General features: G+C 37.8%; 1 protein-coding gene across 1 annotated transcript in view; it reads left to right on the top strand.

The window, feature by feature from the left end:
* The window catches only part of VPS50 (VPS50 subunit of EARP/GARPII complex), a 122,928-nt gene that overhangs the window by 3,787 nt on the left and 103,590 nt on the right, over positions 1–15,551 (top strand). Inside the window, exon 2 of the mRNA XM_066354054.1 lies at positions 4,185–4,253. Coding sequence (XP_066210151.1) covers positions 4,185–4,253 — 69 coding nt within the window. The remainder of the gene's footprint in view (positions 1–4,184; positions 4,254–15,551) is intronic.

The raw sequence follows: 15,551 nt of genomic DNA, 5'->3' as shown, positions 1-15,551 counted from the left end.
CCACCCCTCCCCCTCTCCCCCTCTCCTTTCTCTCTGTCTCTTCCGCTCCTGCCAAGGCTCCATTGGAGCAAAGTTGGCCATGGTGCTGAGGATAGCTCCATGGCCTCCATCTCAGGCCCTAGAATGGCTCCGGTTGCAGTGAAGCAAGGCCCCAGATTGGCCAAGCATTGTCCCCTGATGGGCATGCCAGGGGGATCCCGGTTGGGTGCATGCTGGAGCCTGTCTGCCTCCCCCCTGCTTCTCACTTCAGAAAAATACAAAATAACAAAACAAAACAGGGAGACCAATAAGGATGCTATTGCAGTAATACTGGTGAGAGAGAGTGTTTGCCTCAACCAGGGCGCCAGTGTTAGAAGTATTGAAGGAAGGTCAGATTGTGGATATATTGTAAATGTAGAGTTGACAGGATTTCTTGGCAGATTGGATTTGGCTTTGAGAGAAGGAGAAGCACTAAAAGGCTGATTCCAAATGGTTTGGTCCCAGCAATTGGAAGAATGGAATTGACAATCAAGTGGGTAAGGCTGAGGGAGGAAAAGATTGAAGGAAAGAAGAAGGTTTTTAGATTCTTTCATTTGAAAGTTTCTTAGATATTGAAGGGGAGACATAATGTAGGCAGCTGGCTAAAAGTCTGAATTTCTGAGGAGTCAGGGTATAGATAAAAACTAGGGATTTATGAGCATATAGAGGGTATATACCGGCCAAGATCACCAACAGAGTGAGTATAGATATAAAACGGGCCACAGTTGGAGCTTTTGAGAATTCAGTATTACCTGGTCAAAGGAAAGAGGTGTATCTAGCAAGTCAGAATGCACAGGAGCAGGCAGCGAGGTAAGAAGTCTGCAGCATCCCTTGGGCACCTGCCGCATAGCAGATGCTCAGTAAATATCCGCTGGGTGAATGTTGGATAAAGAGGGCAGCCCAGTAGAGGGCGATCTGCTGGGTTAAATGCTGCAGATGGGCCACGTTAGGCAAAAATAGAATCAGCCTTAGGACTGAGCAGCTTGGAGGTCATTGGTAACTCGACAGCAGCACTGACTGTGAGGTCATGTGGAAGAAAGTCTAGGTAGGGTGGGTTCCAGAGAGACTGAGGACTGAGTATGAACACTCTGTTTAGTTCTGCTGAAAAGAGAAGGAAACACAGATCATCTCACATGCTCCTTTTGATCATTGGGACATAAATTTCTGGTCTCATAAATAGAAATTGAGGATTCATATAGACATAAGAGAAGTAGTCTGAAGAGTTCATCTGATTTGGGTCAAAAATAAAGTGCAGAGGCAGATGTTATATGCTGCATTTTGTATACACTTAAATTGGGGAAATTATCAAAACAAAATCCAAATATGAAAAAAATCAAGTAATGGTTAATGATTAATCAAAAGGTTCAAGATCTATAATCCTAAAATAACGGTGAGTGTCAGATGTGCTTTAAGATATTTGTGTAATTTTTTCATTTCTGTTTTGATGATAGAAAACCAATTCTCTCTGATGGCAACAATATTTAGAATAATGGTTAGCACTTAATGAACGTTTGGCCTTTCATATACATTATCTCCTTAACTCCTTATAACAGCCTCTGAGTTATTGTTACCATTATTAGAATAAAATTACAAGTAGGTTATTTATGTAAGTTATTTAAGGCCAGAGCCCATTGCTTGAATTAGTGCATTCCTGTGCTTCTTAACATGTTCATAGGGTTTCTAATTTTTAGTACATGTATTTTTTGTTTTATGCATGGAAAGTTGCTGTGTGTTAGTGGCAAATTATTGTGTGTGATGACTAATTTGGAAGTAGGGCCTTTTTAAAATATATATTGGTATATATCACTTGTATATTTCAGGCACTGGTTTCTTTACTGCTTAGCTCTAAGGAAAGAGAAAATTGCATATGATATATTCCCCCAAGGATTTCTGTTAGATTGATTAACATATCTGTACTTTTTAAAATGTTAGTTTAAAAGCCATGGCAATTGTATTTTTAAGAAGATATTTTAAGGGTGGTTGTGGTTTTGAATTAGGAAGTTTTACTCTTATACATGTGTATGTATATAATGTATAAAATATGTAGAAGTTTAGTTCCATAATCCAACCTGGCCTTCTCTACCACTTTTGATGCCTTGCTCTCATGCTGATTATAGGTGAGAAATTGGGACGAGGAAGAACAAACACGCAAGAGTACTGTTTGTCCTCACTCATTATAGGACAGTAAACCTCAATATGCTTTTCTTATTTCAGCAAACTTCCCTGGGAACCTCATTTTAAGATCATTTGCATGTTCCCAAGGGAACAATGTTCAAATCAGTCAGAGATTTGAGTCTGACGAAGGACTTCTGCTGAATAATGTACTCACTTCTTTGGTGTTGACACTGTTCCTAGAACTTTGCTAGTCACTGTGCTATAGAGAGAGGCAAATAAAACTTGGTGTCTCCCTTCTCTTGGGACTTCAGTCTTGGAAAGAGATATATTTAGTATTTCAAACTTCACTACTTTGGCAGAAGCGTTTAGCTGGGTTTCTAAAACATTAATGAATATTTGAGTCACAGGGTTGCTTGTTCAGATGTAGTTCCTGGTCCTTGTCCAGAAATACCTATCCATTAGATCTGTGGTGGGGCCCAGGAGTCTTTCACTAAAAAAATCCCCAGGTGGTGTTGATGTAGGTGATCCATGGAAAATACTGAGGAATAGTGTGTTTTTATTGAAGCATAGGGATTTAGGAAGACTGCATAGAGGAGTTAATTCTGAAAGGTGCTGTTGGTTTCTTTAAGGTGGCATGTGTGTGCGTGCGTGTGTCTGTGTGTGTGTGAGAGAGAGAGAAGGCTGGGTGGAATGTTCTGGGGGTAATGGAAACTTGGTGAGGAAGAGCATCTTGTAATAAAAATTGTACATATGACATGGTATTTTACCATAGGGAAGATGTAATACACACCTAAAATTTAAAAATAAGCAAGTTTTGCTCCAAGCCTGAAATATTCAACCTAAGTACACTATATTTTGATGACAGGACACCAAGGGCCAATATAGGACTCCTAAAGGGTGAAAGCTGGATTGTACATAAATCTCTCCTCAAAATCATGTACCAGCTAATTTTGCTTACAGACTAACTTTATACGGACTTTAAGTGTCTGCGTTGAATAGCCTGCTTTTATTTTATTTCTTTAGATAATTAAGATAAGCTCAGAGTGACTTTTTTTAATGTTTATTTATTGATTTGAGAGAGAGAAGGGAGAAGGGGAGAGACAGACAGGAACTTCGATCTGTTTCTGTCTGTGCCCTGACCGGGAATTGAACTGGCAGCCTCTGCTTCCTGATGATACTTAACCAACCAAACTCTCCGGCCAGGGCCAGAGTGACTTTTAATGTGTCAATCAGTGTTAATGAAACACTATCAAACAGGCAAGTGTAATCATGTTTCAAACCAAAAGCAATAGGAAAATAAAAAATAGGCAATTTTTTTCAACATCTCTTTGCTAGTACTGTTAGTCAATTAGCTAAATCACTAAAAAGAGGCTTTTAATTAAATTAAAGGAAATTTAATTTTCTAGCTTCTTTTTTTATTGATAATTTATCCCAGCACAGATTGAGACTTTGAGAATTGCTCAGTTGATGTGACTATAGAGAATACCAGATACCAAAGAGGTGGAGAATTGGTGGAAAGTGAGACATGAGATTTAAGTCTTAATTTCACAGTATAAATTGGGGGCATTGGTGAGAAATAATCAGGCAAAACCAAGGGGCTATTACATATTAATTAAGCAATTAGTGTCATTTAAAAATATTTGATTTGCACAGTTGGTTTATTAAATCTGTGAATCATAATACTTTAGACCTTTTTACCAGGTGAATTGATAATAATTAATAGATAAGTGCTTTTATTAAATGCTTTTTGTCACTCTAGTTATTTTTTTCTTTTTGTTGTTTTTAAATCATGGTTAAGTTAGACTTTAGCCATTAGTTTTGAGATGCCATATGGTGCTTTTATTTGAAACAACAAAAACTACATCTTTACTTGATTTAGTAATAGTGTGGTATTGTATGAAATAACAGTTGTTTTTGGAACATATGTTTTATATATTTTAAAGCAGGAAAGTTTCTGTTTTTAAAATGATGATTTCTATTTTAGTAGGTATGTTCTATCATATTATAGTTCTGCAGCACAATTAAAGTTCTTTTTATCTTATTTTTTTAAGGGTCTGAAAAGCCCTCCAGAGAGCCTTAGTGATCTTGGTGCCATTGAGAGTCTTCGGGTCCCTGGAAAGGTATTGATCTACATGTGTGAGCGTGACTTTCCTCTTCTTTAAGAAAATATTATGTTTGGACAGTAATTGAGTCACAGATGCTTTTTCTTCCCACAGGAAGATGGTTGTGATGAGCTCGGTACGTTCTCATAGTACAGGAGACTGGGGCTTGTTTTTGTTTTCATTACTCGTTGCGATGCAGTATAATTCCTTCTGGTTAGGCAGAAAATCGAAAGTTGATAAATGTAGACTTTATTATTGTATCAAATTCTTGGCCTGAAAGCTGTATGTGTATGTGTACATATGTCTGTATGTATGTATATATGTATGGAATTTATTGATTTATCTGCTGTAATTTGGAGAAGTGAAAGGAAATAATATACTTTTATGCTATAACACTGAGCCAGAAATCACAGTTAATTATGGTTTTGTTATAGAGCAGAGATTTTTGAATAAGTAGCTAAAGTGTAACTTAAACTAAATTGTGGATATCTTAGAGTTTAATCTCCTGCTATTCATGTGAGCTTCTCAGTTTACACATTTAGGAGGTGTGATTGCAAAGCCAGCTGGCTCCCCGCAGAATTACTAGCCATTGTTAAACGTGGACATCCCTGCTGGTCCTCACTCTGGGTCCTTGCCACTTGGAGCTGCCTCCCCGAAGAGCAGCTCCTGACGGATTAAAGCTTGTTCTTTTGAATGTATGCTCTTGTGATTTTCAGTCTGGGGATCATATTTGAAACTACTGCATGCTTCCTGTGGCTGACATGCAGTTAGGAGGCCTCTCGTCACACCCTAGTGTCAGCTGCTTAGGGGGACAATTTGCCACCTCTTCGAGGTTCCAAACCCCCTAAAATTAATTTTGTATTTACTGCTTAGCCTCTATTTTAGGTCAGACCCAAACATATTCTCCAAATAGGATAATATTCTAGCCAACACTTTTGCATAAAACGGCTCAGACAAAAGCCTTGAAGAGGCATTTTGAATAGTTTTTATATGATATTATATAATTATGAAATGTGATAAAATTGGGAACTAAGAGATAAATGTAAAGCCTGATTGACAAACAGTTCTCTTTATTTCTTTGATTTAAGGAAATAAGATTATCATGTATTATGAACATGCCTTGGATTAGATTGCCTTAAATATTTTAGAATTAACGTAAAATTGATAAGTGAGCCTCTTTAAAACATACATGCCTGGGTTACATAAGAACTTCCTATTGTCTTTAAACTGTGAGCCATGATGTCTTTGCAATAGTGGCAGGAAGTGAATTTATGCTGCTTGCATAAATTTTATGGTCTTCTTACTGATTTCCCACCCTGGTTCCCTCAGATGACGGGCCCTGAGTAGGGAGTCAAGCCTGGGATCACAAGGTCAACAGATGTAAATGGGAAGGTGAAGGTTAAGCTTGGGCCATTGGTCTCATTGACAGATACTAAGAAGCTAAGTTAGTTAAATTGTAAAAGTTAATAGTAAAATCGGTATTAAGGCTCTAAGCTTAAATGCAGTTTTACACTCAGAAAGCCTTATAAACTTCTTTCTTGCTCTTGGCTGAATACTACTACTATCCGTGGTGTATATGGGTGTGGGTGTGTGTGTGTGTGTGTGTGTGTAACATTTTAAAATTTGTTCACCCATTGACTTAAATTTAGGTTGTTTCCACATATTGGCTCTTGTGAATAATGTTACAGTGAACATGGGTCTTCAGACATTTCTTCAAGATAGTTTTCTTTGCTTATATACCCAGAAATGGCCCTGCTGGTTTCTATGGTATTCTATTTTTAATTTTTGAGGGTCCTCCACATTGTTTTCCATGGTGGCTGGACCAGTTTACATTCCCACCAGTGGTGTACAAGAGTTCTTGTCTCCACACCCTGGCCAACACTGTCTCTCTTCTTTTTGGTAATAGCCATTCTAATGTGTGTGACATGCTATTTGTGGTTTTGATTTTCATTTCCCTGGTGATTAGTGATGCTGTATATATGAAATGATTTATTTTAAAATAATTATTTTAAAATTAATGTTACAGCTAGTTCTTGATGACTTGAGGTTTAGTGGCTTAAGAAAATATCTTTAAGGTTTTCAAATTATTAAAAGCACTTCAAAAATATAAAATGTTAATTTTAAATAATTACTTTAAAATAATCTTTTTCTTTAATATAAAAGTAATATATACTGTGGACAGAAAACATGATAATCAGGAATATTACCTAAAAGGAAGTGCCAAGCATCACCTGCAGAGTCAAGGTTAACATTGCCTTCTGGTCTTGTCCCTGGGCGTAGTCAGTGAGTTTGTTGTGCTCTTCTCTAGGGACTGGCAGGAATATAGCAGTGGGAAGGACAGAGCCTTTTTCAAAATACGAAGCTCCTCTGGTGTCAGGGAGGTGATTTAGGTCAAGCGGAGGGAAGACAGACAGTAAACAAGGTGACTGTAAATTATGACAGATACCATGAGGAAAACGGTGATGTGGGAAACTTCATGAGGCTGGAGGTTATTGTGCATGAAATAGCCAGTGTAGGTTCCTCCCTCCTGTTTTTTTCTTTTACAAAAATGGTGTTATACAATTATTTTGAAGCTTGGCTTTTAAACAATAAAATGTATTGTACAGAAAATACTTCCAGTGTATCTTATAGTATATATAGTTTAAAAAGCAAGCTATGCAATAGTGAGGCTTAGGTAGATACTTTTAGAACTGAATAGCAATTTATACCTGTAAGAATGACTGTTATCCAAATAACAATAAAGACAAATGTTGGTGAGGATGTAGACAGAGGGAACCCTTGTACACTGTTGCTTGTTATGTAACTTGTTGTAGCCACTATTGAAAAGCACTATGGGCCCTGGCCGGTTGGCTCAGTGGATAGCATATCAGCCTGCATATGGACACCCGAGGTTTGCTTTGCAGTCAGGGCACACATGAGGAGCGACCATCTGCTTCTCTTCCCCTCCTGCAGACAATGGCTTGGTTGGTCTGAGCATGTAAGCCTCCGGCACTGACATAGCTTGGTTTATCTGAGCAATGGCCCCAGACGGGGTGGTTGGGTGGATCCTGGTTGGGGCACATGCAGGAGTCTGTCTCACTATCTCCTCTCCTCTCATTTAAAAGAAAAGAAAAGCATTATAGAGGTTTCTCAAAAAATTAAAAATAGTACTACGTACCACATGATCCAGCAGTTCCACTTTGAGGTATTTATCTGAAGAAAAGGAAAACACACAAAAAGATGATATGCATCCCCATGTTCATTATAGCATTTTGCAATAGCGAATATATGGAAATAACCTAAGTGTCCATTGATGGATGAATAGATTTTAAAATGTTGTGTGTATGTGTATACAGTGTGTCTGTAAAGTCATGGTACACTTTTGACCGGTCACAGGAAAGCAACAAAAGACGATAGAAATGTGAAATCTGCACCAAATAAAAGGAAAACCCTCCCAGTTTCTGTAGGATGATGTGGCAGCGTGTGCACATGCGCAGATGATGACGTAACACCGTGTATACAGCGGAGCAGCCCACGGCCATGCCAATCAAGATGTGGATGGTACAGAGGAAAGTTCAGTGTGTTCTGTGGCTCGCTAAATTCAAATCCTTCACCAAAGTGCAACGTGAATATCGGTGCGTTTATAACGAAGCGCCACCACATAGGAATAACATTACTCATGGGATAAGCAGATGAAGGAAACCGGCAGTTTGGTGGAGAAACCCCGTTCTGGTAGGCCATCAGTCAGTGACGAGTCTGTAGAGGCTATACCGGATAGCTACCTAAGGAGCCCTAAAAAATCTGTGTGTGAGCCCACATTGAACTGCACTGAATAGGTATGAAACTAGGAGAATTTTCCTTTTATTTGGTGCAGATTTCACATTTCTATCATCTTTTGTTGCTTTCCTGTGACCGGTCTACAGTGCACCATGACTTTACGGACACACTGTATAGTATATATACACACACACACACACACACACATATATTTATATGCAATGGAATAACAAAATCCCCAAAAACCCAAGCTCACAGCTACAGAGAACTGATTGGTGGTTGCCAGAGGTGGGGAGTCAGGCAGTGGGCAAAATGGGAGTCAAAAGGTACAGACTTCCAGTTACAAAATAAATGAGTTAAAGGGATATAATGTACAGCATGGTACCCATAGTTAATAATACTATATTGCATATTTGAAAGTTGCTAAGAGAGTAGATCTTAAGTGCTTATCTCAAGAAATAAATTCTGTGACTTTGTATGGCAATGGACTTATTATGGTGATCATTTCATAATATGTACAAAAACCAAGTTATGTTGTACACCTAAAACATAGGTGTACATCACAACTTCAATAAGAAAATAGAACATTATCTTAGATTGAGTTCCCCTGATAATCTATTGCAAGAAGTAGCAAAAAAAAAAAGAACTTATGCTTTTTAAGGAGTCAGTGTGTAAATACTAGTATAGACTTTAAAAAAATTTATTCCATTTGAGAGAGAGAGAGAGAGGCATCAACGTGTTGTTCCACTTAGTTGTGGATTCTGGTTGCTTCTTGTTTGTGCCCCAACTGGGGATTGAACCATGACCTCAGCATGCTGGGACAACGATCTATTATTCACTGAGCTACCCTGCCAGGGCCTTGTATAGACACTTTTTTTGTCTGTTTTTTTTACAGAGACAGAGAGAGTCAGAGAGAGGGACAGATAAGGACAGACAAGGAGAGAGATGAGAAGCATCAGTTCTTCATTGAGGCGCCTTAGTTCATTGACTGCTTTTTCATATGTGCCTTGACCAGAGGGCTACAGCAGAGTGAGTGACCCCTTACTCAAGGCAGCGACCTTTGTTCTCAATTTAGCGATCTTGGGGTCATGTCTATGATCCCACCCTCAAGTCAGTGAACTGCCCAAGCTGGTGAGCCTGTGCTGAGGCCGGCGACCTCCAGGCTTTGAACCTGGGTCCTCTGCATCCCAGTCTGACGTTCTATCCACTGCCTGTTTAGGCTGGAGACACGTTTAAACATTAACTTCATTTAATAGCTCTGCCTCAATCAAGTATAGGTAGAGCATAAAGGAAAGGTGTTCTTGGTCTTCAGAAATGGGTCCACTTTTATTTCCTTTTCTTGTCATCATGTCTTTGTAAATTGTAACAAGGAATTACTATTCAATGGGGTTTTCAAAAAATAGTTTGGCTTAGGTTGTGTTACATTAAAAGGTTATAGTATAAAGGATAAGTAGGAGGAAGATATTAGGATGGAGCATATGAAATGGCTGTTTAGGTTTAAAATGATCTAATATTGGGAAATTTCATGTTCACATTAGTAGGAGACGTGGGATTTTGGTGGAGAGAATATAGAAAAGTTAAAAAAAAAGGATTGTTTATAGAACTTGTTATAGGAAAGGAAACTTTGTGACAGATTTCAAAAATTTGAGCTTAAATAGTTCAGAGACAAGGTCAGTTGTGCGCAGAGCTGCTGCACATCAGAATCGCCAGCCCGTAGGCCACGCTCCGTTCCAGTTAGCTCACAGTGTGGGGTGGCGCGGGGTACCAGTGGTGTTTAATGGCCCCAGGTGATTCAGATGTGGAGCCAAGTATAGGAACCATCAGCCAACCTGAAGATTTGGTAATTAGAATGGAGGAAGGGTATGTACAGGAACTATTTCAAAAAAAAAAAAAAGGAAAAGGGAGAAAAAATGGAGTTTTACAGATCATTTTATGGGAAAAAGTGGATTAAAGAGTTAGTGATGACCTAAAATTTTATTCCTGTTATTTTTCAAATTAATGTGATTTTCATGCACAGGTCAGGGCATAGGAAATTAATTGGTGTAGTATTTACTGACTAGGGGGAAATAGCAGTGTTAGGCTTGATCGCTGCTTTACCAGCTGCAAGCACTTTGCACGGTGAGTGCGTGAGCACATGGCAGCGCCAGGCGTGTATGGTCCGTGTAAGGCTATGGGTGCTTTCCCTCGGGGCCAGTTCTCCCAGATGGCTTTCCCGACACTGCGGGGGTGCGGTGTTCCTGCTCCCTCGCCCTTCACTGCAAAACGCAGGTTTTCCTTGGTTTATTCGCTCACATGTCTTTGCGAGGCTCCATTAAACGGGTATGGTCTGACGCCTTCCGGCTCTGCAGTTCCTCTACCGTCTGCCCGAATTTAATGTGAACCTGCCTGGTCTCAGCCGTCAGCATTACATTGACTAAATTTTAATCATTTAAAGAAATTTGTACATTTTGAATTAATGTGAAAGGTTTTTACTTAATTGGTTACAAGAATTATTAATAAAATTTATTATAGTATATAGTCATTAAAATATGCTACATGGTTAGTAGTTACAGAATTTATTAGGATTGTGTTTGAGAGTATTTGTTAAGTCCTAATTAAAAAATAAGATAATACTATTCTGAGGCTTTTAATATACATCTAGACCAGGGGTCTCAAACTCGTGGCCCGCGGGCCACATGGGCCCGCCGAACAATTTTGTGCGGCCCGCAGACTAATCCACGAAGTTCAAAATATTTTGGATAAAATTAAGTAAGCCTAGGGGCCTACTTGTATTTTTCATTTCTCTAGCATCCTAGCTAGATATTAGCTTAGTTAACAGCAGTTGTGATGTGAACTACAGTTTCTGGTCGGTTTGTGACACTGAGTAAACTGCATGTACGATTGTGCTTGTTGTACTGATTTTTTTTTGTTTTCAACTACAGTGAGAAAAGTGTTGCGTAACAGTTGCCTTTTGTAGACCTAGTGTGGCCCGCCGAACGGCTGTGATCTTGCTCTGCGGCCCACATGCTGAGTTGAGTTTTAGACCCCTGATCTAGACTTTAAATACTTTCCATAGTGCTTCTACAGTGGTCACGTATCAAAGATGTGAAAAAAGAGTACTAATGTTAGTATTGTTTTAAGCGCTTTTCCTAAAATGCTGCCTTCTGAAAATTATTCTTTAAAGACAAGGATTTTTAAGCCCTTGATTTCACTAACTTACAAATATAAACAATTTGACTATGTTTACTATTACATAATTGGTTTAGCTATGCCTTTGATTTTTTTTCATTAAAGAAAAATATAGGGCAAGGGGACAAAAAAATTTCTGTTGCAGTTAGAACATGAAAATATGTTTGTCTAAAATCAGATGTTTTTCATTTGTGTACTTAAGCCATCCCACAAGTGTTTATGTAGTACCTGCCTACTCTGTAGCATTTCTATTTTATAGCATTCTGGGAGTTTGGGCAGAATGTTTCCTTGCATTAAAATACTTATGTAAAGTAGGATAAGTGAATTTGACTTGACTTTTTTAGCATCTATTAAAAGAATCCTAAAGCCACACACTGGTTACAGAGCTTTGTTTTCATAACTTTTCTGTGATATGAGTAATGTGTGCTGGAATAAGTCAAGAGAACTACACAGCTCACAAAAATTAGGGCATATTTTATCGCTTCATATTCATTTTTAAATATTCCCTAATTTTTGTGAGTAGCAGAGATTCAAGTAGTGAGTTAGATATTCCACTTATTAAAGGGAAGTTATTTTAATTGCTTTCTGACTCAGTTTCCTCATCTGTGAAAAGGTGTGATTAGGCTAGATGAGTATCAAGAGCCTTTTTAGTTCACACATTTTATACTTTCTGTATTGTACAATATATATGAGATACATAAAAATAAATGTTCAGAAGAATGTACTGAACAGTGTTTTGTTATCTGTGTTAGACAGGATTAGTATTGAGTTTATGACTAGGAGACGTTTTTAGCTTTAGTGATTAGGATAAATCTTTTAGTTTAGGATTATGTCTCACTTAAAACAAGTATCTTCTGCAGGTGGTACCAAGAGCGACTTGAACGATGCATCTGCAAAATCATTTAGAGTTTTTCTTAGGCCCCTGTATTGTTTTTAATTGTTAATGTAAATTTTGAAGATGCCAAGAGATGTAAGACTGTTCCTACCTCAACCTATGTGGGAGACACAAGCAAAAGATAAGTAACTGTAGGGTAGCGGAAGTGCAGTAGAGGTCTGCGTATATACTGGAGTGTGCACGGCGGGCACAGCTAGGGGAGCATTGGGTGTAGGTGGAGTGAGTGCAGGGCCTTGTGGAGATGGCAGTTAAGTTGTTCGGGAAGGGTAATCAGTGTATAGATGGGGTTTTGAGTGGAAATCCTGGACACTAGGATACTTACTAAAAGGGAGGTAAGAACACGACGTTTAGGGAAGGAGAAGGATCAAATTGGAGACACATTTAAAAAGCAGAGTTTAGAACTGAGAATTTTACTGGATGTGGAAGGGGAAGGAATTGGAAAGACCAAGGTATTTAGACACTGGGATTGAAGGTATTTAGACACTGCTCTATTGTTTTTTCTCTCAGAATTGATAGTATTGCGGCTTTTAGAGAAAGGCTCTGATAAGACGTTTGAAATCTGGAAGAAAAACAAAATTGAGTGATACAGTGGATTTTTCTGTCTTCAGTTTGTGATGTGTTTTTTCTTCAGTGTTAACTCTCAGATGGACAGGCATGTGGCAGACAGCTTGATGTTGTTGGCTGAAACATAAATTTTTAAAGATAGCTTTAAAAAACTGCTATCTCTAAAGTTATTTAATGTCCTTTTTATAGAAATAAGTTGAAGAAATAATTGTTAAATATAATTAGTAAATTATAGAAGTAAATAAAAATTTGGCAGAATATCAGATATGAAAGTTTTTATTTCTAATTTTGTGATAATAACTCAATTTAATTCTATGAATAAAATGTTTTCTTTCATGAGGTATATCAATAACTTTTAAAGATATTTCAAAGAAATACTTTAAAACCAAATTTGTGCATTTTTTTTTTTGGTAAGGGAATTCTCAGTTATTCTGTGTTTAATCTGTTAATCTCCATATAAACAGATTAATATGCAGCTGGAGATATGAAATATTGTTTGAAATTTTCTATTTTTGTTTTATTTTACTAGGGTGATATCAATAAATCAGGGTACATATGTTCAAAGAAAACATGTCCAGGTTTTGGCCCTGGCCGGTTGGCTCAGTGATAGAGCGTCAGCCTGGCGTGCGGAAGTCCCGGGTTCGATTCCCGGCCAGGGCACACAGGAGAGGCGCCCATCTGCTTCTCCACCCCTCCCCCTCTCCTTCCTCTCTGTCTCTCTTCCCCTCCCACAGCCGAGGCTCCATTGGAGCAAGGATGGCCCAGGCGCTGGGGATGGCTCTCTGTGGCCTCTGCCTCAGGCACTAGAATGGCTCTGGTCGCAACAGAGCGATGCCCTAGAGGGGCAAAACATTGCCCCCTGGTGGGAATGCCGGGTGGATCCCAGTCGGGCGCATGCGGGAGTCTGTCTGACTGCCTCCCCGTTTCCAGCTTCAGAAAAATACAAAAAAAAACCAAACAAACAAAAAAAAAACATGTCCAGGTTTTCTTGTCGATCAATTATGTTGCATACCCATCACCCAAAGTCAGATTGTCCTCCCCTCCCCCTTTCTCTCTCCCTCCCCCCCTTAACCACCACACTCTTGTCAATGTCTCTTAGTCTCAAATTTGTGCATATTTGGAATGGTATTTTGTATAGAAAATATATTATTTTTATCACTTTTGTGTGTTATAAAGCTGGATTAAAATAATGCCACTTATTTTTATAACCTTTTATAAAAGTTTATAAATCATTTTGCTGAAACCTTTTTTCACATTGTAACTCACTAGTATTCCACTAGATGGCACTAAAAGACTGAAAAAAACAGGGCAGGCTTTAGAAGCTATGTTTTATTTAAAACACAAATACAAACTGATAAACCAGCTGCCTTGATGAATTATTATTGTCGTTCTATGTGATTTTAAGAAAATATGCCATTTCTCCACATAATCAGACATCTGACAATTCATTACAAGTTTATTTGGTATATGTATGGTATTAGGGTATCTGTGATCTTGAATCCTGTATATATCATTTGGAAACAAAAACCTGCAGTGATTTATGACCTTTCAAATGCTGATTGAATATTGAAAACATCATGCTTTTGTTCTTTTAGGACTGTGTAGCTTATGGTAGCTAAACTTCTTTTTATTTTTTTTTATTTTTGTTCTCAATAAGAGCTCTAATGTGATGTTAACTCTGATGAGACTATGATTTCCATCTTCAGAAATTATTATAATAGAATAACTTTATGTTGACCGATGAAGAAATGCAAACAGTAAAAAAAAAAAAAAAAAAAAGCATTTGAAAGGATTTATCTTGGGAAACCCAAATTCATACTATACAAGAGTAAAATTTCCTCCTTTTCTCCCTTGCTCCCTCCCGACACAGTGCATTCTGCCATTTGGGTATGTAATGTGAACCGGGATCTGATAAGCTAAGTACAGAAATGCAAGTTGGTTTGCATTTTATATTTTATTTCATAAATTTTCTGGGAGGTTTTGAAACCTGTCCTGAAAAATGAAGATTTTGCAACCTCCTATTGAAGATTATACGTTCCCAAACTGTTCTGTGGGTTTTAAAAATTAGGCTAAGTTGCTTTTCAAAATAAAAGAGATCATTTTATTTAATAAGGTAAAGAGGACCATTAAGTGGTGTGTAAATAGCTTTTTACACTTATAAAAGTGAACAGAATTCAAAGTCCTGAACTTGGATTGGTACCTTTAAAATACTGTGGTATTTTCCCTCCTAAACTTGAATACATTCCCTTAAGAAACAAACTTAAAGTGAAAAATTGCTTTGTCAAGTTATAGTGCACTTCCTTAGAAACCATAAGCATACTGTACTGGAAATGTTTTATAATGTCTTACACTGGAGGGCTCCATTTGTTTTATAGACTTGAATCCTCAGTTCTTAGAAAACCTTCTGTTATGTTGAGAGGAACAATGGCTTGGCTAAAAGGTTGACTTAACTTTCTGATTTTTTAAATTTTTCATAAAGTTGTATTTATGATGTTCATATTTATTTGTATGTATATACAGTTTTATCTTAGAAATGATTTAAATAAAAAAATATATTAGGTAATATTATATGCAACTTTACAGTGTACTGTAACTGCTAGAAAAGACAGCCTCTAAAGATATTGAATAATTTCTTTGTGGTTTGCCTCTTTTCTAAAATAGTCCTGTTTGAAGAACTCATAAAACTCAACAACAAACAAACAAACAATCCAATAAAAAAATGGGAAGAGGATATGAATAGACACTTCTCCCAGGAAGAAATACAAATGGCCAACAGATATATGAAAAGATGCTCATCTTCTTTAGTTATTAGAGAAATGCAAATCAAAACGGCAATGAGATACCACCTCACACCTGTTCGATTAGCTGTTATTAGCAAGACAGGTAATAGCAAATGTTGGAGAGGCTGTGGAGAAAAAGGAACCCTCATACAC

This window comes from Saccopteryx leptura, chromosome 12, assembly GCF_036850995.1.
Source record: "Saccopteryx leptura isolate mSacLep1 chromosome 12, mSacLep1_pri_phased_curated, whole genome shotgun sequence".
Taxonomy (NCBI): domain Eukaryota; kingdom Metazoa; phylum Chordata; class Mammalia; order Chiroptera; family Emballonuridae; genus Saccopteryx; species Saccopteryx leptura.
Note: the sequence above shows the minus strand (reverse complement) of the source record. Positions and strands in the feature narration are given on the sequence as shown.